Source organism: Phodopus roborovskii, unplaced genomic scaffold (assembly GCF_943737965.1).
Source record: "Phodopus roborovskii unplaced genomic scaffold, PHOROB, whole genome shotgun sequence".
NCBI lineage: Eukaryota > Metazoa > Chordata > Mammalia > Rodentia > Cricetidae > Phodopus > Phodopus roborovskii.
In genome coordinates this window covers 4,945,016-4,968,048 of record NW_026126550.1, presented here as the reverse complement: position 1 = coordinate 4,968,048, position 23,033 = coordinate 4,945,016, and the positions used below count along the sequence as shown (strand labels likewise).

The 23,033-nt window shown below is 46.1% G+C and overlaps 1 protein-coding gene across 1 annotated transcript in view; it reads left to right on the top strand.

The window, feature by feature from the left end:
- Eipr1 (EARP complex and GARP complex interacting protein 1) overlaps positions 1–23,033 on the top strand; it is a 101,758-nt gene that overhangs the window by 48,923 nt on the left and 29,802 nt on the right. The window contains 2 exon segments of the mRNA XM_051201214.1: positions 15,135–15,211; positions 15,213–15,292. Of these exon segments, the coding sequence (XP_051057171.1) occupies positions 15,135–15,211; positions 15,213–15,292 (157 nt within the window).

The window sequence follows — 23,033 nt, the reverse complement described above, 5'->3', positions numbered from 1 at the left end:
CATTGCCTCAGTGTTATCCTCTTCAGTTTTCTGTGCTAAACCCAGTGTTTTCTTGACACCTTTATTCCAATCAGTTTCAATCGCCAGGATTTTACTTGCCAAGTGAGGTCTTTTTTAAAATAACTGTAATTTTTATTTCTAGATACTTCTTTTAATTCTAAAACATAAAAAAAAAAAAAAAAAAAAAAAACGAGAAACAAAACTCCCAGAAGCCCCTGTTAAGACTTGGTAGCATTGTCAGTTGCTCACATTTGTAATTCCTGCACTCACTTAACATGCTTCAAATTATGGTGTCTGAAGTCACCCTAGCTGCAGCTATGTTCTGTTGTGTCTTTGGCCAACTCTCATTCAAGGTCACGATTTTGTTTATGAGTTTTATCACGTTTCATGTAAGGTCCCAGCAGGTTGTTCTACCTCTACTGGAATTGAGGGTGACTTGTGGGTGTGTTCCTCCAGCTATAGAATGTGTTGGGTTCTGGAAATACCTGGGGATGCCTACAGCCTAGGGGGTCTCTCTTTCTCTTTCTCTCTCTCCTACTCTCCCAGCCTTCTTCCTCCTTCCCTCTCTCTTACTCTGTTTTACATGAAGCTGAGTTGTTATTTCTATATAAGCAGCAAGGAGCATCAGCAGCTCTGGATCAGTTGGGCATCAGTCTCCCAAGATTCAGAAATGCTGCCAGGGCCTGGGGCTGCAGCTCACTGGAAGATACTTCAGAAGGCACTGGCTTCAATTGTCAACAAAGAGAATGACAGAGGGAGAGGGAGAAGGGATAGAAGGGAGAGGAGTAAGTGAAAAGGAGGGGCTTGAGAGGTTGAGAGGGAATTGAACCATTCGAGCCTTGTTGTGTATAGTCAGCCCATCTAGGATTGCACTCTGGAGGTCGGGATCCAAACAAAGCAAACGTTAAAGTCTATCTTATTTCCAAGGCAGAGAGGAGTAACTTAGGCTCCTAATAACCTAAGACACTGCATTTCCAGCAATTCTTTTTTTTTTTTTTAAATGAAAATAGTTAAAATGTCAATAGATCAAGCACTGACTTTGAAGATAAATAAGCAGTTATCAGAAGCAGTGCCTGGCAAGAGCACATTCCAGGGAGGACCCAGTGAGCATGCCATGAGGTTTCTCACATAGTTCTAGTTTTTCACTAATTTTTCCCTCTGTTCCATTATTATTGTTTTATTTAGATGGTATGATAACAATAACCCTCAAACAAAAGCTTAAAGAAGGAAAGATACTTAGGCTCACAGTTGAGGGTACAGCCCTTCTTGGTGGGGAGGCATGGTGGCAAGAGTATGAAGTACCTGGTCTTATTGCATATGCCGTCAGAAAGCAGAGTGATGACTGACCCCATAGGCTTTGAATTCTTGGTCCCCAGCTGGTGGAACAGTATGGGAAGGATTAGAGGTGTGGTCTCATTAGAGAAGGTGTCTCACTGAGGGCAGGCTTTGAGGTTTCAAGATGTGTCATTCCCAGTGTGTCCCTTTCTCAAGCCTCGTATTTGCAGATCTAAGATGTAAGTTCCCAGGTGTCCCTGCCCTTGGCTTTTGTTCTCTGGCTATGGATTCAAATGTAAACCCTCAACAAACTCTTCTGTAATTTGTCTCAGACATGGTGTTTTATCACAGCAGTAGAAAAGGAAATGAGACAGCTCACTTTCTATTCAGTCTAGGATCCAAGTCCATGGAATGTCACCGCCTGTCTCAACTAACCCAGTCTGGAAACTCCTATATAGTCACACCCCAAGATTTATCTTTCAGGCACTTTAACAGTCAGTATTTACTTTTTTTTTTTTTTTTTTTTTTTTGCTTCTGTCACTGTGATAAATATACAACAAAAAGCAACCTGGGGAGGTGACAGCCTGTCATTGAGGGAAGCCATGGCAGGAGATGAGGCAGAGACCATGCTGTTTCCTGTCTCCCTCCCATGGCTTTCTCAGTTTGCCCAGTGGTGACACCACCCATAGTGTTCTTGATGGTTCCACTAGCAGCTGAGAGTGCTCTTTTATGGCGTAGGCTTTGATCTAGGAGTCCAGGTCATTTCAGGCTTTGGGACTCAACAGTAAGCAGAGACAAGGAGCACTGTGTAGCAGAGTCTTGGTTGTGTACCCTCCCTTAGTCTCACCACCTTCTCGAGGTGATAGTGTTTACAAGCATAAAAATTCTATGGGGAGTAGGTGGCTGCATCTGCCTGTGCTATGGCCATCAGGGTTTCCCACACTCAGCATGTGACATATCTATCTTTGTACCATGGAGTTCTCTCTCCCAGTAGGACCAGGGTGAGATCTGCCCTTAGCCTCCTGTGTACTAGGGTTGCAGATGTGCAAAGCCATGTCTGGCCTGGGCTGTTTCTTGACAAGAGAAGGTGTGTGCAAAGGACGCTCACTACTTGACTTCCAGACCCCAGCATCTAGCTATGCTTTTCCCATTGGGGTGTCCAGTTTTTCCCCTGACTCTGGTTGCCAGTGTGATGCTGCATGCTAGGATTCAAGTATAACTCCCCACCTTGGAAGGCCACTGGGTGGAGCCCTATTGTCAACAAGTCAGATGGTGTCTCCCAGACCCCAAAAGGCCATAAGTAGTTGGCTTCTTAGTGGCAAAAATGCCCTGGAAGCTTCATTGTAACAGTGCTGGGGACTCCCCAAGCCTACTCACCACCCTGTGTATCTGTTGGCCTTAGGCACCTAAAACTCCACCCCACCCCACTCCACCCCACCCCCATCCCAGGGGCTGCTGTCTCCTAGGCAGTATGAGTTCCTCAGCACCCTGCTGGGTTGTGCAGTCTGGTTGGGGTGGAAAGCATTGGGTAGTTTAAACAGCAATATTCAGTGCAGAATTGCGATGAGAGGCAAGTAGTTGACCTCTTGCAGAAGACTTTTGGTGCTATGCTAGGATACCTGAGGAAGAGAGACCTTGAAATAGTACTGACATTGAGGAGTAGTATTGTAGCTTAGGACCAGAAAGGTGGAGAACCTGAGGCCAGGACAGCCCAGAGCTTGTCTGCAGTTGCTGGGCAAGCCATTGATGACTTTCTAAAGCCCACAGGGTACAGAGGGATTGGGAGCCCCCTGACAGCCTACAGAGGGAATGGGAACTCTGACACAGGTACAAGGCCTTCTAGAGCTGGTGTGGGCAAGAAGCTGTCCATACTGTCTCTGGGTAGAGAAGTTTGGGGCATGACTGGCCAGACAAAGCAGAGGGTAGAGAGGTCTAGGACAGACCCACATTGTGAGTATTTCTCCCTGCAGTCTTCCTCCTATGTGTCTCCTGAGAACAGGGTGCCCTCTGTAGAAGTACTTGAAGGATGGTGCAGATTGCACAGGACAGAGGGTGCTGGTGGTGAGGTTTGTGGCTGAAGCTGGAAGCTGTAATAGGACGAGGGTACAGCAGCTGCAAAGGACCAAAGAGGCAGTGCTTGAGGCTCTGAAGGCCACATGTCCCGCACTCTTTCTCTTGTCCCTTTATGCCAGTCTTAGCACATGGATCACAAACAGGCTACAGGCCAGACTTGGCCAGTACCCACCCCTTTAGACCTTGGCCAGATTCTGTGGAGAGCTTAGGGACTAATGTCGGCCTGTGGCAGGATATTGAGTGTGCACCTGGCCTTGCTAGGTAGTAACAGGTAGTTCTGAGGACCCTTTCATAGTGGTCTGGTGAAAGTTTAAGGGCTACATCATTCTCAATATTAGATTTTTGACTTTGCTGTTTTGTTATAGCATTGGCACGCTCGACAACCTCCCCCTGCTGGACAGTCTCGCCATATGCAGCTTTCTCTATTTCCTTTATTCTTAGGTCTACACACTCTGCCAGGGGGCTGGGAAAAAAGGCAGCAGCCAGCACCAGGACTTAAAGAGGCCTTCCTCTATGCCATCCATGATGCAGTGTTGCCTTTGACTGGCTATTTTCTAAACTTCTCTGGGCTTTCCTGTCCCTCCTAAATGGCTGGCTCTCCTGCACACCACGGGTAAGATGTTGCGAGGAAGAGAGGATTAACCCTGTCAGTGTCAGGGGCATCTTTTCTGATGCTCACTCAGGAATTAGGGAAGCACATGCAGGTTGGACAGATAACCCCTAAGCCTTCTGTGAGCTGGATTTAAGACACGGCCCCATAGGAGCACAGACTTGTGTGTTGAGTCTGTAGGAACTAGCAGCGTTCATAGTCCTATGATCCTAGAGGTAGTGCTTCCAGTTCTAGCCACTTCCTTCTTTGAGAGGACTAGGGTCCTCCTGAGACTGAGGGCTTGGCCTGTGACCTGTCTCAGGTGAAGAATGGAGTAGAAGGCCATGACTGTTCCCTGGTCACTCAGTTCAGTGTTCTGCAGTGAGTCACGAAGTGCGCAAGCGCACCTGAGCTGCTGGGTAGACCTCTTGCACTGCTGACAACACCCCTTCTCTGTCATACCCCCTCCTTAACTAGTCTTTCAGCTGTGAGCAGGAACCTATGCACTTGCCTCCTGCACAGGAACTTTAAGAGTTGCCTGTGCTTTGTTACATCTGCCTGGAGAAGGAGAAGAGCCAAGCAGAGGATGCCTATGACCCTGACCCCTCACTGCAGTCAGCCTGTATATCCTGCACACTCACTGTGCATTCTGCACTGGGCCACAACTCTGAAGCACCATAGAAGCTGCTAGAGAAGGTATTTTTAGTCCCAGGTGCCAAGGCACTCATTGTACACCCGGAGCTATGCCTGTGTCAGGTGATTGCCTCGGCTGGATTCCATCTCACTCACCTGCCTGGCCTGCACCAGATGCTGAGATGGCTGTAGCCTCTAAAAATAGCCCTTAGACTCTGAGTATGCTCATTATGCAGCAGCCCACGGAAGCATCCTCCTCCTCCAGCTGGGGATCACACCACGTCCCCCAGCCAGGGCATTGTTAGCCCTTTAGCAAGCTGGCTGCAGCTGCTATTCATCCCACAAAGGCTCTAATCTCCTTTGAATTCCTCTAAGCCTTTTGACTCTAATCCCTTACAGCAAGCAGCACACTCCACGGGTACAGTTGGCGCCTCAAGTATGCCTCTTCCATTCATTTTGCCCTGATTATCTTTTTATCTCATTAAGTGCTTTTAGCTCTTGTGTTTCATAAAAAAAAAAAAAATAGTTAGAAGCATCAAATTGGCCTTAAAGACATAACTTAGTATTTTCTCTTTCAAAGCAGTGATTCTTCTGAGGCAAGGGGCTCTATTTTTTTCCTGATGCTGGTACTGTCATGAGCCCTGTGAACCTGGAAGTCAGTTACCTCCATCAGCCTCAGTTTCCTCATTGCTAAAAATGGAGAGGCTAGGCTATTGAGTGATAGTTGGTCTTGTGGCTCTCTTGCTCTGTGCCAGCATGAACAGGGTTGGCGTGTGCAACAGTGCTGCCATTTGCTTGTATGTCGAGGCTGTGCCTGGTGACCTGGCTTGGCTGTGTGCAGAGGCTGTGCCTGATACCCGACTTAGCTGTATACAGAGGCTGTGTGTGCCTGGTGCCCTGGCTTGGTTATATGCAGAGCCTCTTTTGTGTGCTGTGGCCTATTTCTGTAAGAATCTGTCCCTGGTGTGCTGTCTTTGTTGCATGCAGATCTTGTCTCTTGTGCCATGCCACAGGCTTTGTTTTATACAGGGTTTGTGCCTGGTGCCCTCTATAGACTCCTATTCATGGTGATATTAATCTTGCCCAGGTGGTTACATCATAGAACCTTATTTCAGGCAAGTGTTACAATAGAGATGAAAGCCAAATGCCTCCCTGGTTATTAGAGCCTGTTGCTTCTGAAGGTGCCCCCCCCACCCCACCCCCCGCCCCTGAAAGTCCCTCTGCTTCTTTGATATCCACTGGATGTGTGCTGACTGCTCTGCTGACTGCTCATGCAGCTATGGAAATCCTCAGTTTCAGAACCAATTTGTGTGTCTCCTTGGCACACCTTCTGTGTTTCTTGCTTAGCTCTGTTTACCTTAAATTTCATCGTTTCTGAGGATGTAGAGTTTCTGGTAGTGTCTACCGTATTCTGTATTCCTTGGACTGACATCAAAGTTCTTATTAAGCTGGTTGTATCTCTAGGGCCATAGTGCTGGCCGTCACTGCCTGAGTGAGACACCTGCAGCTTTCTGGTCTCCTGGTACGTTTTTGTGTTAACATCTTTTTGTGGGTAATTTTAGACATTCTGGAACCCATTAAAATTTCAGTATAAGCTTTGGAACAGAAATTGTAATCCTCCAGAAATCAAAATAAATTTACATAAAGCCCTTTTTGCTTTTTACTTATCAATTTTTAGAAAAATATATTGATTTGTAACTTTTTCCTTTCATTTTTGAGATTATTATTTATCATTTCTTCCTCCAAACCCTTCCATATACTCCCTCACTGCTCTTTCAAATTTATGTCCTCTTTTTTATTATTGTTGTCATGCATATATGTGTATACATATGTCCTAAATGCTCCTGCTCAGTCTGTGTGTTGTTACTCCTGTTGTAAGACCCACAGAATGAGGAGTCTCCCAGTTTCAGTTGGTATCCCCAAGAACTCAATGTCCAGTCCAGTTGCTGCAACATGCAAGAGGCTTTAATAAACAGGAAACATTTGCGCAAACAGGCTCCTCCAGCACGCAGGCTAGAGAGAAGCCCCCTCCCCTGGGCCCAGGTGTTTTTAAAGGCAAACCCACAAGCTTATGGAGGGGGGTGGGACCCTCTGTCCATTGAGTACGTGACCCTTTGAGGCTGGATGGTCTGTTAGGGTCAGCAGACCTTAGGGCCTCAGGGTGTGCTAATTAATCTTGTCTGGGCAAACCGGAGGTATAGTTGTCTCTTTGTTTCTTAAGGACCCTAGTCACCACCTGCTGACTCACAAGAAAGGAGGGGCAGTGTGAATTCTTGGTATCTTGTAATCTCAGGGCCTTGTGAGGGGAAGTTAGCAAATTCCAAGGAACAGATATTGGTTTCCAGGTTAGTCCTTCATTGCAAGTGAGGGGTTTCTTTAACTTTACTTTTTTGTCTTTCACTGTGGATGTTTTCAGGGCTGATAGCTTGGTGCTGGAAATGATACATGTGTTGATTTGCAGCCTTTTGCAGAATGTCTGGTAAGGTTTGTTTGTGTCTACTGCACAAGCAAATTGGTCAGGCCTTGGGATGGAGGCACTTGTGCTATCCTCCACCCCTAGGCATCTCCCAACAGCTCCAGCTAACTGGTTTGTTGTTTATGTTCATCTGGAGCAGGGTTGCTGAACCTTTCCACTTGACCCCCACTCCTTCTTCTTTTTTTGTCTTCTTTGAGACAGGGTTTCTCTGTGTGACAGCCCTGGATGTCCTGGAACTCCCTCTGTAGACCAGGCTGCTGGCCTCGAATCACAGAGATCCATCTATCTGCCTGTGCCTCCTGAGTGCTGGGATTAAAGGCATGTGCCACCACTGCCTGGTGACACCCCTTCTTTTGACTAAGAAATATTTCTGCCATCTTACCTATCAAACATTTCGGTTTATAAAGAAATCTATTTTGGAACAATTCTTTGGTATACATATATCTTAGTATTTATTACAGATGAAAGGAAGTTCATGTACGACATGGATGTGCTTATCCTCAGATAGGGATTGACTCTTGGTTGACACTGCAGGACGTAGGGCATCTTCAACTTCTTCAGAGTTGACCAGTAGTTTGGTTCCATGATTATCATGATCAGTGTTGAGAAAACAGCTTTGAAAAAAATCACACAACAGGAAACAGCAGAAGTGTGTTCAAGGGTTTTAAAAATGGTTGGAAATCCTATCCTAATCCCAAGCCAACATTCCTTAAATTCCATATATATATTGTATGTGTACGTTAGGAGGCCAGAAGGGAGTGTCAAATCCCAAGGAGCTGGAGTGGTTGTGAGCTGCTTGATGTGGGTGCTGGAATCCAAATCAGGTCCTCTTAACTGCTGAGTCATCTCTCCTGACCCACTTTGAATGATTTTGGTTGAGACTAAGCCAGCAACTCAAACAACAGTTTTCAAAGTCTAAGCACTATAAGGTACATGCTGAGGGATGACAGTGAAAAACATTAAGACTCTTGGCTTCCCCATGAGAGCTTGAGGAAAATGGATGGAAATGGAAAATACATTCAGCAAGGCAACCTGGGCATAGAAAGGAAACATCACATGCTATCTCTCATCCTAGTTTGTAATATATATATATCTCAACTTTTATTTATTGTGTGTGTGTGAGACTGTGAGTGTGGGTGCATGTGTGCTACAGAATCCCGATGGAAGGAACTTTCCCAGAGTTTATTTTGTTCTTTCACTGTGGGTTTGGGAGGGGTGGGTCAAACTTGAAACTGGGCTTATTCAGCAAGTGATTTTACCTGCTGAAACATCTCTCTGGCCCCTTCTTTGCTTTGCTTGTCTTTGCATCTCCCCCTACTTTCTTGGAACTAGAGCTCTGTAGACAAGGTTGATCTTGAACTCAGAGATCAGCCTGCTTCTGCCTCCTGAGTACTGAGATTAAAGGTGTGTGCCACCATATTCGGCTCCCTTGATTGTCATGTATGTGTATTTCTGTGAGAGTGTGCAGGGAGGCTAGGGCCCATGAGAAATGGAAAACTAAGCTGTAGGGGAGTTGAGGGGCGGGCAGTAGGACGTGTGCTATGAAAGTGAGTTGGTTTGAGGAGGAGGGGTGTGGGTGGCTGCGGGGCAGGATAGGCACAGTGGAATGCCACTTAGCCTGGGGAAGAGGCATAACCTAACTAATGAGACCTTGGGTGAGTGTGGCCAGCACTGTGCTGGGTGTAACAAGCTAAGCACAGAACAGTTCTGTATTACTCTACTTCATCCAGCCATAGAGGCAGAATGGTGGTTAACCAGGGGCTCTGGTGGGACTGACGGGGAATGCTGGTCTAAAGGCACAAATGCCACTGAGACAAACTAGATAAGTTCATGGTTCCAGAGGTCTATTTTTTTTTTTTAACCAGAAAATTGGTAATGTCCTAAGCTAATGCTTATATTAATTTAGTTCCATTTTGTCATCTCAGTGCTTACACGGTTCAGAACATAGTGTTGTCTATCATAAATACATACAGTTTCTGACAACTTAAAATAAAGACCCTGTGCTGTCACTGCCACTTGTTGGGACACAGTGCTGTTTAATGCTCATAGCTAAAGCTGTGCTGGGTCCCCCTCTGCAGAGCTTGGCAGTCTTTGGAGAGGTGGTGTGATGAGGGTAGTGTGGCTCCTGATGGTCTGCTTCAGTCTGAATACTCAGTAGTAGCTCAATGGCTTCCTGGTCAGATTCTGTATGTGTGAAGGTGCCCAGGGCATCCATGTATGGGCTGGCTCAGAGCCCAGTGGGAAAACTCATGCCTGGAGTAAGTGTTGGTTATAGTGACAATGATCAGTGCTCTTTGAGGGTTGGTGGTGTCTGGAACATCTGCCTGTGGATTTCCATTTTTTTTTTTTTTCTTTTTTGGTGTATTCTCTTTTTTAGTTTACTGATCAGCCCTGTGTTTGTGCCATCTCTGCTTTCATGACTTGAGGACAGAGCAATGTTTAGTGTTTTCAGAAGTGCCAGGCTCTTGACTCTAGATGGCTGCATCTCCTTCCCCCTGGCCGAGGCCTTCTGCACTCTCCTTCTGCCTAGTCAGCATGGTCTCACCAACCACTGGTCAGTGGGGGTTGTTTGCCAGCCTTGGACTGTATCCCAATGGGCATAGCCGAACAGACACATCTCTATGGAAGACTTTGCTCTGTTTTGCACTTTTTGTTTGCATCCAGTTTTTAGCCTCCCTTTTGTTTTTCTGGAAGGGAGTAGATTAATATCTCTACCACCCTCTGGCAGTTGGAGGAAGGGGACAGTTTCAGAAGCTTCTGTGAGTGCACAGGCCACAGTCGGAACACAGATGTCTCTTAAACTGCCTATCCTGTCACATTTTGTTGGTATGGACCATGGAGATGACACAGAGTAGCACATGACTGGAGGACCGTCTGTGAGTAATGCCCAGGGCTTTTCTTGACATTTGATCCCCAGATATCTCCATGATGACTTGGATCTCCAGGTGGTAGTATGAGCACACACCTGGCTAGGCAGGCCTTGTCCTATCTAGGTGTTTATACTCTTTGCCCAGGGATCGACCACTCTGACAAATGGCAGCAGGTGATTCTTGGGTGTGGACTGGAGTGACTGTTAGGGTGTGTATCCACTCTAGGGTTACAGGCCCCTCAGCCTGCTGTTGTCTTTGTAGTTAGTGGGGTTCAGGTTTGAACTAGCTCAGCCTGGGTAAAGCCTGACTTCTCTCAGCTTCCTGCTAACTCACTCTTGCTGTTTCCAATGTCTCTGTACATACACATACACACGCATGTGCACACACTTGCACACACACAGCGCTCCTGTTACTCAGTTGGAGATGCACACACACACACACACACACACACACACTTCTGTTAGGCAGTTGGATGTGTGTTTGTCTCTCTGGAAGTGTCACCTCTATTCCATCCCCTCAGCTTTCTTCCAGTCCATCACTGTGCTTATGCCTTCCCTGGCCTCTGGCTACAGCAGTCTGCATATGGCCAGTATTGGGGAGTAGGGGGAGGCAGGCTTGACAAATTGGAAGCTGCCACAGGGCTTGAGTAGGCTCTTCTAAGATGGGGATTGTTGGGTTGGGTGGTGTCTTTGGAAATGTGTGCACTGTTTTCTCGCCCTTCAACCCATGGGAGAGCTGATTCTACAATTATTCACACACTCAGAGTTGTCCTTTTGGATTAGGCATTTGGCACCCTGCCGAGTATGGTGTGTCTCCCTTCAATTTTATTTTGTGTTTATTTCTCTAATTACTGAAGGTGTTGAGTATCCATTCTTGGAATGTGCTGACCATTTACATCTCCATTGCTGAATTGTCTCATTCAGTCTGACACCCATTTAAAAAACAAACAGACAAAACAAAAACCACATGCTATTTATTTTATTATCAAGTCGAAAGGCTCTTTATAACTTCTTTACACAGCCCTTGGTGAGTTTTATGTATTACAATGTTTCCTCCTAGTTTTGCTTTGTTTTTTAATAGAGCTGTATTTTGATGAAGCCCAAAGAATAGTGTTTCAGTGAGCAGATGTCCTTAATTTTAATGTTGTTTGCTGTTGAAGAACTCAGCTGGCCTCAGGTTGTGAGGGTATTAAATGTGCACCTGGATGGGCCCTACTAACCTGGCTCCTCTTCCGCTTTCATCTCCTGTCATCATCTGCACTTAGTGTTTGAGACTGTTAGGGGCACAAAACTGACCCAGCGTAATTTGTTGAAAGGCATTTGTCTATTCTCACGCAGTGGAATTTTTGTTGGACATCAGGGGGACTGCCTTGGCAAGGGCCCCTGTGTGGACTCTTGTCCTCCTCTGGACCACTTGCCTATTTGTACTACCAGAAAACTGACATCTGGCTTAGAAGTCATTTTGTTTTTTTTTCTCAAGATTGTTGGGTATCTGGGGTGTGCACATTCTCATGCAGGCTTTTGATTTCCAGCCCCCGTGAGTTCTTCACAGTGGTGAGTGTGCTTTCTGTCCATGAACATGGCCTGTCCCACCATTGTTTACTTCTTTGATTTCTTTTCTTATAAGTGTTAGTTTGTTTAAACACACACACACACACACACACACACATTTTTAGCATTAAACTTTTTAATGCTTTTAAAGAAGGTTTTTATTATTTTTGATTATGCGTATGTGTGTGCATGACTGTATGTGCACATGAGTGAAGGAGGATGTGGAGGCTGGAGGTACAGGTGGTTGTGAGTTGCCTGACGTGGGTGCTGGGATCTGAATTCAGGTTCTCTGGAAGAGTGCCACACTGCTCTTAGCCACAGAGCCATCCCTCCAGCCTGCTGTGCCATTTTTGTCTTGTTGCTCCCGATCAGTGGCTAACCAGCTGAGTTCCATGTCTCTGTTTAGCAGCTTTGCTCCCGATAGTATCATGCAGATTCATGTATGTCTTGTAGCTAGCAACAGCAGTGCAACTTCTTTTCCCGTTCTTCACTCTTACTGTTTTCTTGCCACACAGATGAAGTAGCTCTCCTTTTAGCACAATGCGAAGTGGCCTTGGCAGTGCAAAGCTTCACACTTCATCCACAATGTAGGACTTTTCTTTTGCTTCCAACTCTCTCCTCCCCCATATTTCGTCCCCTTGTCTCCTCTCCTCTCCCTCTTCCCTCCCCTTGAAGTAAATTTTCTTCCAATTCTAGTCTTCAGAGTACTACAAAAGCCAAGACTGAATAATAGTATTGGGTGTTTTTGTAGTTTTGGTGATCATACACTTTCTCCCCTTGTTAATGTAATGAACTAGGTTGCTTAATTTGGAATCAACCTCATCTCTTCGTTTGTATTTTTAATTATTTCATTCATCCACTGATTTATCTGTGTTGGTGACACATTTCTGCCATGGAATGCATCTGGAGGTCAGAGGCCAGCTTGCAGGAGCCAATTCTTTCCTTCTACTCTGTGGGTTCTGAGGATAAAACTCAGGTTGTCAGACTTGGAGGCAAGTGCCTTTACCCATTAAACCATCTTGCTGGCCTGACCTCATTTCTTTGCAACGTAGCTGTTTTTTGTATATATTATCAAGCTTCAATTATTGTCATTTTTGCATCTGTATTACAGAGAGTGATGTCACATAATATCTTGTAATTTCTTCTAGATTCTTGTTATCAGGCAAGAAGCTCCCTCTGTCCCTCCCTCCCTCTGTCCCTCCCTCTCTCTGTCTCTACTCTTCTTCCTCCCTCTCTCCTTTCTCCCCATTTTGAGACAGGTTCTCACTATGTATCACAGCAAATTTTGAATTTTTCAGTCTTCCTCCTCTTACTTTGTACATGCTGGGGTTATAACCAGGAACCTGCTATTTTGCCCTTTTTAGATGCTTAGAAAGATATGTGATGTAATCAGCTGAGTCCAGTGGTTTCTGTGTAAGAATTAAGTTTTCACTCATTAATTTACTTATTATTTATTTTGTGTGTGTATGTGTGTGTGTGTACGTACACATGGAGGCGAGGAGACAACTTGCAGGAATTGAGTCTCCCCAGGGATTGAATTCAGGTCTCAGGCTTGATGACCAGTGCCTTTTCCCACTGAGCTTTCTCTCTACATCTTAAATAGATCCTATTTAAACTGTCTAGTCAGAAAGTTTATTTTCTTTGTCAGTTCTGTTAAATGTTGTTAAATGAATACGAAGCATCTTTAGTATGACTCTGAAACATCCCTGTGTGACACTTCATCCTGTTTGTATGTGTTGTGATATCACCTTTCCTGGAAGATGCTGACAGCTTGTGCCACCCTTTGTTGCTGCTCTAGAGACAAATAGCTGGCCTTGCTCTTCTCCTTTGGGTTTTGCCTGTGTTTGATTGTACCTTTCTCATAGCCCAGAAACCTGAAGGTGTGTTTGCCACAGCCTCCCAGGTGTTGGGATTGTGGGTCTGAGACCCTGTGCCTGATGCTTTTTCCTGACCTGTTCTTCTGTTTACCTAGCTTATATAGGCAGCCAGGTGCTGCAGCTCCAAGATCTACTTTGATGTAAACAAGCTTGCTCTAAGCCTCTCCCACTGCTGGTCAGTTTTCCTGTATGCTAAGTCATTTGGCATTGAGCCATTTGCTTTTCACCTACATGTCTGTCTATGTGGGTTTATGTCTTTAAAGCAAAATAGGAGAAAAACATGGGGGGGGGGAGTAAGAATAAGAATAAATAGAACAAAAGAAAATAGAAACAAAGGATCCTTTTGTTGTATTCTAAGTGATATGAAATGGTATGGTAATTGAAGCAAGTGTGTGTTCTATCAGCAGTGTCCTCATGAGTGCTCTTGAGTTGCCTTCTGTTGTGGGTTGGCTAACAATGCTGGGTGAACAGAGAGGAAGAACACCTAATAAGCAGAGTGTTCTGGCCAGCTGAGATGCGCTTTGAAGGGAGAGCTGATATGGGCGTGGAAGGGAGAGTGCTTATCAGGAAGTGGGAACTGCTACACCATAAGCACCTTTTCAATACTTAGAGTTTCAATACTTCAATACTTAAAGACCAAGGACTCTGGTGAGCAGCCAGGGCAGGACAGATGAGCACTCCACAGAACATCTGCTTTCACCTTGGTGACCTCACAGAGCAGCTGTTTGGACATCTCGGGGCCTGCCCCCATCACTCCACAGAGTAGATGCTTTCACATTAGGGACCTGTTCATTGAGGCCATCTTTAAGGCCAAAGGATGCTGTTTAGCATGTTTCCAATTTAATACTAAATCCCAGTACCTTGGAAGTGGAACCTGGAAGATGAGGGGCTCAAAGCCACACTTGGATATATAGAAAGTTCAGAGCCTGCCTGTGCTACATGAGACTCAGAAACAGAAGCACCTAAAATCAATCCAAACTAAAACCAAATGGAAAGCAAATTTAAAAGTATATTTTAGAATCTAATGTAAAATCTTAGTTGCAAACACTTTCCCTACTAAGATGTTTTCTGGAGTGCCTGAGACCCATGTTGGCATATGTCTGGAGAGCTGTGAATACACTTTTTCCGTGTGAGTATTTTTGCTGTACCCACACATGAATTCTCAGGGTGCCCTAAGAATGCCCAGATTCCTAGAGTATCTGTGGAGTACCAGGTGTCCAGGCTCTGAGAATGGCACTAAGCCACCTGCAGTGGGAGCTGGGAGGATGGGTCATGTTCACAGAGGGCACCTGCAGGTGCCCTTGTGTTCTGCTCTCATCTCACATGCAATCTCCCCAGGGAACACACAGGAATTTCATCTTGTAGCACTTCTAAGTGGCCCTGCCCTCTGGACCCAGACACTGACCATTTCAGACAAACTGAGGCAGAGCATTTGACAGATGAAGAACATCTCAGTGTTTGACATCTGTTTATGATCCCATGAGGCTGTGAGTAGAGGCCCCAAGCATGGGCCTGGCAGTTATGGTAGTGCCCCATCTTGTTTCCTTTCTTAAAAAGCTCTGTCATCTTTTGAGGATGTTAAATTCTCTAAAGTGGAATGGTGATGTGTAAGCCAGGGATGTTGGGCTCCCTGCTGCTGATGCAGGCTGTGCCTTGCTCTGCTGGCACTCAGGTGGGCTGGCTGTGCACTGCAAATTAGTATTTCAGCCAGCAGCACATCCTGCTCATAGGCTTGTGTAAGTGTTGAGCGTATGTGGGGCTGAGTCCTGATGACATTTTCCTTTTGCTTAGCTTCAGACAGCCGAGTCCAGGCGTGTGCCGCTGTGTGGAGGATGCCCAAGGAATTAGAATCTGGCAGCCACGAGTCCCCCCGACGACCCTGCAAGCACTGCACAGACCCTGGAGCTGCTCTGTCACCTTGACAATGGGGCCCACGGCAATGTGGCCTGGTAGGATGCTACACATTTTCTACAAGGGGAAGGAGTGTAGAGCCTGCTTAGGTGCTGTGTGTGCGCGCACAACTCCCCTCACTTCATCCTGTTTCTCCCCTCTCGATGCCCCACTTCTGGTACTCTTTCTCTTAGATGTTTACCCTCCGTTGTCACTCTTTAGTGCAGGTGTTTTCCAGGCTACCCTTCCCTCTTCTAAATCAGCATTGCCTGGTCACCTGACTGAACAATAGTCTGGCCAGGCCTGGTGCAGCACTTACAGCAATCAGCCATCACCTCAGCTTGAAAGCACTCAAGTTTCTTTTCCTGTGGACTACTCAGGAAGGAAGGGTATGCCTGGAGGTATCTCCAGTGCTCCTGTGTTTCTGCCCTTTCCTTTGGTTTCCTGTCAGTCCTGTGGCATGTGCAGAGATGAAGAAATGTGACTGCCATTTGTGGGGCCCCTGGGTAGTCACTGTCTGTGTGGTTAGAAGTTGGCTTTATCTACCTAGGGCCTCCACACAGTGAGCAATGGCTGAGACACCATGGCTTCAGACTTCACTGCATGATGCTGGTATGGCTTTTCCCTGCAAGAATTGTTGCTTTACTCGATACCATACACATCAATGTCTATGCCCGAGCCATGTGTGCATGTGCACGTCTGTGAGGAGACACGGGTCATCTGCAGGCAGTCAGCTCACTGATTAAATAAATCTGACCCAGCAAAATGTATTGAGCATCTGTTGCACATACCCTCCAGGCTCCCACGATGATGGGGGAACATCAAGAGACCTGACCCTAGGGAGTCATGGTCCCCAAGGGAGACCCAGAGCTTAATAGTCCCCCATGACAGGATGGGCTGTCATGAATGTGTACTGTGCCCCAACAGGACTGAAGAGGGACTCACTTGGAGATAGCACTTGGAACTGGTCACTGTGGGACCGGACTGTCACTGTCAGCCACAGTCAAGCTGTGTGGGGCTCTGGTGGATTCAGTGCTAACGTCAGAAATTTGTTTTCATGGCTGCTGCTATGTTTGTACTTGGTAACTGGTCACTTGCTTGTTCCAGAGCAGCTCTGAGTGTGGATTCCATCCCAATCTCCCAGGTGAAGGGAAACCAAAGAGTCCAAATAGTCACTGAACTGCAAGAGTAGGCATTTCTGTGCTATCACTCCACTGCCTAAGTAGAGTCATGCAGAGTTTATGTCGTATAGCAATGTGTTCCCTGATTAACAAGGCCTCGGTGTATGGTCATGGGTGCCGTGTGTGTGTGTGTGTGTGTGTGTGTGTGTGTGTGTGTTGGGGGGCATGGGTGCCACGTGTGTATGGCCATGGGTGCTGTGTGTGTCTGACCATGGGTGCCGTGTATATGCATGTTTCCAAGGTGCCCTGTGTGTATGTTATCAGGGTGCCACATGTGTGCATATTTCTGGGTTGTTGTGTGTATTTGTTTTCAAGATTCTGTGTGTGTATGTTTCTAGGGTGCCATGTGTATGTGTGTTTTCAGAGGTACAGCAGTACTAGAGAGCAAACAAAGGATCCCATGGCAGGTGAGCCATCACTTGGAGAGGGCTAGTTCTATCCAGAAGGTTCCCAGCTTGCCTGACAATTACGTCCTTGGCTTCCCAGAATGCAAGTACTCTTGTCATGCACTACTTAGAAGGGCATGCCACATGCGTGTGCACTGGAGGAAACAGTATCAGAGTGCCTGCTCAGTTTCTCTATGCCCATGTGTGGTTGATGCTGATGTCCATGCTCAGATTGGTCTAGAGTGCTCTTGATTCTGACTATGCTGTTGTTCAGAATGTCTCAACTTCTTTTTGGTTTTCCAATGCATCATTGTACATTCTTTTTTCACATGTGCTTGTTTTGGGTGTATTGCTTTAAATAACTACAGTTCTACTACTATTGGGAACTCTGCACTCTTGATTTGGCTTCCTGTGGTAGCTGCACAGAACATTATATGGTTCCACTGTCCCTGGAGGTTTCACAGCAAGCATGTGTTTATGTGTGTGAGTACGGTTCCCACTACCCCATCACTGGAAATGCCATCTACAGTCACTGCAAGAGTTACCTGCCAGGACCTTAATGTGGAAATGTGGTACTTAATAGAAAAGTAATGACTTAACGGTAAGGCAGTGGGGGCTGACAAGTGTTGCTCAGACACCTATTTTCTCTGTACTGTTGGGATAGAAGCTCCATGCTGAGCTTAGTGGAGTTGGCAGGTGACCAGTAACTGTTGGTAGTAACTTTCTGGCTCTGCTTCCACTCTTGGGAGGTCCTGTGCTCCACCTCCCCACCCCCCATCATGACCCGGCATTATCACATCTATGCTATCATCTTTCCAACAGCCAGTTCCAGCCAGTGATTCCTGCCCCAGCTTATACTCCCTGCTTAGTCAGGGGCTGTGAATTCAGCACCACGGACAGCACTGGCCTCAGAGGCTGGGAATGAATCCCGCTCAGCCACAGAGGGATAGGAAGAAGGCCTGTGCATGAGGCAGGCACCCCATCAATGAGTCAGGGTCCTTTCTCCACTGAACCTGCGAAAGTGCCTGCCAGTGTCCTTAGCCTGGAGAGTGATGCAGAGTGAAGAGGCCTGCTGACATCTTAGAGGGCTGCTGGACTTGTGGCAGAAGCCTGTTTGTCTCCCGGCCACATGAACAGAAACAGCTATCATCACTTGGATCTGGCTGCTATTTCATGTGTTGGGAATGCTTAATCTCATCAGAGAAGGCTTCCAGTCCACTCACATCCTGTAGCAGAAGGCAGATACAACATGGGAGGCTTTTGGGGGGAGGCTCTGCTACCTTCCCTAACATGTTTTTATCCCCATTCAGATTCTCAGGTGGCTTGTTGTTGCCCTGGGGGAGGCAGTGAGCACAGGCACAACCTTGGCTCTGACTTCAGGTCCAGAGACAACAACCTACCACATTTTCACTTTGGTCTTTTTTTTCTCCTGTGGGTTGGGTGTTTGTGGGGTTGTCAATATCTTTCCAGCTCTTAGTTAGTGAGATGCCATGTGTGGACTCTCTCCTGACACTCAGTGCCACAGGACTTTGCTACTAACCCTCCAGCAGTGAGTGGGGAGTCTTTTCCCTGGCGCCTTTGCATGTAACAATGTGCCATCTGTTCTGGCTGAGGTGGCTACACAAGGGACTTGCCAGAGAAATGATCACAGTATGTCCCAGCAGAGGACTGGAAGTCACCCAGTGGCATCCCTCTGTGATGAGGCAAGTGAGTCCACAGGCAGCTTCCAAGTAGATGTGGACCCAACACTGGGGCTGTTTTGGCCAGATATTGTTGGTTTACTGTGACATTTTGACCATTTTTGTGTGTCATACACTGAATCATCAGGCTGTATACAGTTGCATTTCTGTCTTTCTTTTACCTACTCCCCCCCTCCCCCCCCCCAAGACAGGGTCTCTCTGTGGCTTTGAAGGCTGTCCTGGAACTGGCTCTTATAGACCAGACTGATCTCAAATGCACTGAGATCCACCTGCCTCTGCCTCCCAACTGCTGGGATTAAAGGCATGCACCACCATTGCCCAGAACAGCTGCATTTCTATAGTTGGAATCTTCATAGTACAATGAACAGAATTCTACTTGTCAACAGTGTAGGATTGGAGCCAGGAAGAGGTGATTGTCAGTATCACATTTCTGAGTCCATTACACCCTTTCACTCTTTAAGAGCAGATGAGAACTATCTGTTTATTTATTATGTGATGAATGTTTTGCCTGCACATAGGTGCTTTTACCATGTGTACCTGGTGTTCAGGGAGGGGCCAGAAGAGGAATCACTGGAACTGGAGTTACAGATAATGTGAGCCGCCATGTGGGTGCTAAGAATAGAATTTGAGTCCTCTGCAGGAGCAGCCACTGAACCATCCCTCCAGCTTGAGGATGATCTCTTTAAAATTCTTCCATTTATGTTTTGTGTAGTTCTCCTTGAGTTAAGTGACTAGACTCATGCATATGTGATGTTTTAGTGTGGAGTGGTGTGTTAACTCTGGATCACCATGCTTGAATGCTTCCAGCACTTTCTCTCTGCCCAGCTGGTATACCCTAGCATCTTTAGGGGTTCTTATGAAGGAGAGGCTTTCTGGAGCCCAGCCTGTGAGAAATGAAGGAGACTTTTCCAAGAGTCATTTGATGCAACAGCATCACCATGGGTTTAATGGCTGATTCTGCCACTCTCCATCTCCTTCTGATGATCAGAAAGCCTAAATTTAGCTGCTTGGTAGTGAGCACTTTGGCCAACACCTCACCACGCCCTGTTGTATGTGCCCCTTCCAGTAGTGTATGGAGCAGTCCTGCAAACCACTTCCTTCTCCTTCATAGGAGAATTGCTTTATTAGTTGTCAGAAGCTTTGAAGATGTGTATAAAATTAATTGCAGCCCCCCTGTGGCATCTTCCCAGCTCCAGCATCCAGGATCTGGCTTGTGGAGGTATCAGTATTAAGCATGCAACTCCATGCAGGTTTTTCTCTGGTAGCATTCTGAGTGACTAGCATCGCATAGTCAACTGACCCCTGCTTCCTGAGCCAGCTGCTGAAGAAGAAACACCCTCCCATACTGATAGAGTAAATATCACACTGAAATGCCAGCCAGGCCGAGCATGCAGGATACCTGGGAGGGCCGATGTGCATAGCAAGATGGTGATTAGGAAGTAAAGGGCAGGCATGGTGTTGAGAGAGGAGAGGGAGGGGACCCAGAGTGTGGAGTAGAGGATCTGGCCCTGTCTCTTTTCTTCTCTTAAGGTTTATGTGAGGAACATTGAACATTGGCATAAGATAAGTATTATGTGGAACAAGTTGATGGTTGTCCCAAGTCCTGCAAAGCTGCTTGAGGGAAGGGAACACATTTGAGGTTTTCAGAGGTTTGTGTTCTGACTGTCCTGAGACAGCAGAGATTTGTCAGTGATTTCCGCAGGTCAGTGTTAGATGGACCACATCATTAGAAGAGTCATCCCATTGTCCCTGCAGTTCATAAGCTGGTTCCCAGCTCCTGGCCAGTACTAAACTTGTCCCTTAGATGGTTGCTTACTTTGTACAGGAAAAGGACAGTTCAACGATGTCAAAGGGCAGTATGAAAATCCTTCCATGATTCCTCAGTTACCACTGTAAAAGCAATGTGTGTCATTATCCTTGCTCCATACGAATATTAGAAAAGTCAGGTGTTAAAATGCAACTTACAGTTTTTCCTGGGAAGAGTCAAAGTACAGAAGTCTAAAAATATAGTGTGGGAAGTATAGGTCATTATTCACAGCAAAGAGAAACTCATATTCTCCCCAAACTTTAGTTCTTCTTTTCATTAAATGAACTGTTTTAGGTGTGTTTTTGCTTTGGTCCTTTTCTGAACCGAGTGTCCTTTTCTGAACTCAGAACATGGTAGGAAACGGAGAGTGCCATTGTGCCCTGTGGAGAGGGAGGAAGCTAGGCCATTCTGCCTGTCACCACCAAGTACTGCAGACTGGGCAGCTTTTAGATATCAGAATTCCATTCCTGTCCATCTTGATATCTAGAAATCTGAGCTCATATACCCTGCAGTCCTGGCATCTGATGATGTCCCTTTGTCCAGCTCATCAATGGGTCCTGTCACTGTGTCTTCATGTATATACAGGAAGATGAGCTCCCAGGGCCTTGTTGCTTCTGATATGGCCACCAGTGGTTTTGAAGTTCTGTTATTGAAGCTTGAGGTCCAGTAACAATTTTAAACCTAAAATTGATGATCCTGTGTGTAGGACATTTCTCTATAGCTGGCATTCCTCATGCTAAGGAGGTGAGAGATGAGAAGACTGAATGACTTACCTGGATGATCAGAAGGGCATTCCAATATTAGTTTGCTTTTTATTTTAAAATTTACTGTAATTTAAAAGCTACCTTTGAACTTGCTGAGACCTAGGAACAAGAATCTCTAGTTATGTAATGTGTCCTTGGAGTCAGGTGAATATCACCTGATCTTGCTGTGTTCTCCCTGAATCTTATGGGGACTCCAGCAAGGAGAGTGTTGGGCATTGGTAGCCTTGTGAAGGAGGCTGGGGCTCTGAGCATGAGCCAGGGCAGGGTTCAGGTTTGGGGTGGATTTTGAATTCCCTGTATTAAGATGACCTGAACCAGCACTGCTCTTTCAGCCATAAGGGTGATGAAGAACAGGCTCTGCTCTGCCCATCCCTCAACCTTCTTCCACTCCAGACAGCAGTGTATCCTGGGGTCTGTGTGGAGTGGAGAGTTTGTGTTTCCCCTCAGTGCATAGCTTCACTTTGCTCTTACAAGGTTGGTAGGAGAGGGCTTCCTGGTTACACTCAGTCTCTGGCCCTCTTTGACTGGTAAAAGGCATCTCTCTCTTGAGCTAGGCATACACACTGTGGAGCTGTGCCCGAGCTGTTAACTGGATGTTATACTTCAGAGAAGAAGAAAGCACCTTTCAAAACCCCCTTCCCCTCACCTTCAGGCTGTGTTTGCCCTTGGCTTTCTGTCTGCTTAAAAGTGGAATTTTTCTGGTTGATGGAGCCATAAGTTTGTCCCAGTGAGATGTAAGAATAAACAAACTTTTAATAACCAAGTCACCTGGTGTCAAAAGTTACATGTTTGCCTGTCAGAAAGTTCCCAGGCAACATATCAACATGACTCTGTCACTGGAAGTATTCCTTATGTCACAGCATGAAGGTCCTACACCTCAGCAGGTAGATCAGAAGGGCTTGTTGACTTTCTGATGGTGGCTCCCAAAGCTGCTTTTTCAAGCCTTATAGCACTTGTGTGAAGTTTATTAACCAGATCTGTGTGTCATGGGAGCATTGTTTTGGGATCGTAGGAAAGAGTTTATTACTGAATTTATTATGCAATATTATTTTTTAAAAGAGTTGACTTGCATAGACGCATTTCTTGCCTTTCCCTACTCAGTAAGTAACACTTGGAAAACCTGGCAGCTGTGGTTACTGCTTCTCATGCAATGGGACCTGTGTGGCTGTTCTGCCCTCTTGCTAGCTGTCCTGTGCTTCCACTTCTCTTCCTTGATGATCAAGGGAAGTTAGGAGGAGCATGGATGCCAATTGCAGATTTAAGTTGTGCTGGGGTTGCTTTGAGAGTTTCCTGATGGCCATGGAGCTGTCCCTTCCCCAGGTGTAATAGAGAATCATTAGTTTTGGGCTCACATGCTTAAAGGAAAGTGTGCTTTTGTTTGGACATGAAACCTGCTGATTTAGAGCTGTCATCCTGTTCCTGTGACCCTCATTGGCTTCCTCCAAGTGCCTCATCTGTGACTTCTTTGGATTTATTCACAGTCAGCCTTTGCTTGTGTTTTTTGTACCATTGTTATATAGGGGCAGAACACACTCCATCTGGCTGTGTGGTACTGTGTTCTTGACTTTTTAATATTGTTTATGTCCTCATTCCTTGGTAGAATGTGATAAAAAGTGGGTGATTTTTATGAACAAAAAATAAATAAAACTTAGTTTGGAGTGGAAGGGATGGCAGGAACCATAGGCCGTTTCCCATTTATAGTAATGTTTCATGAACACAAGAAGACAGAATTTCCCTTTTTATTGCCTGTTGTGTACTACAGCTATCATAAACAGTGATGACCAGAGGAAGGCTCCCTATAAAACAGCACCAGAGGCCATGGCCATGTGTAAAGGTCTCTGGCAGTGAAGCTCTGGAGAAGGTCTGCCAGCCCTGCCCAGTGTTGCAGTTCCACGATGCCTGCAGGAAACTGAAATCCTTTTTACCCATGTCTCATGAGCACATGCTATAGGGTAAAAGACA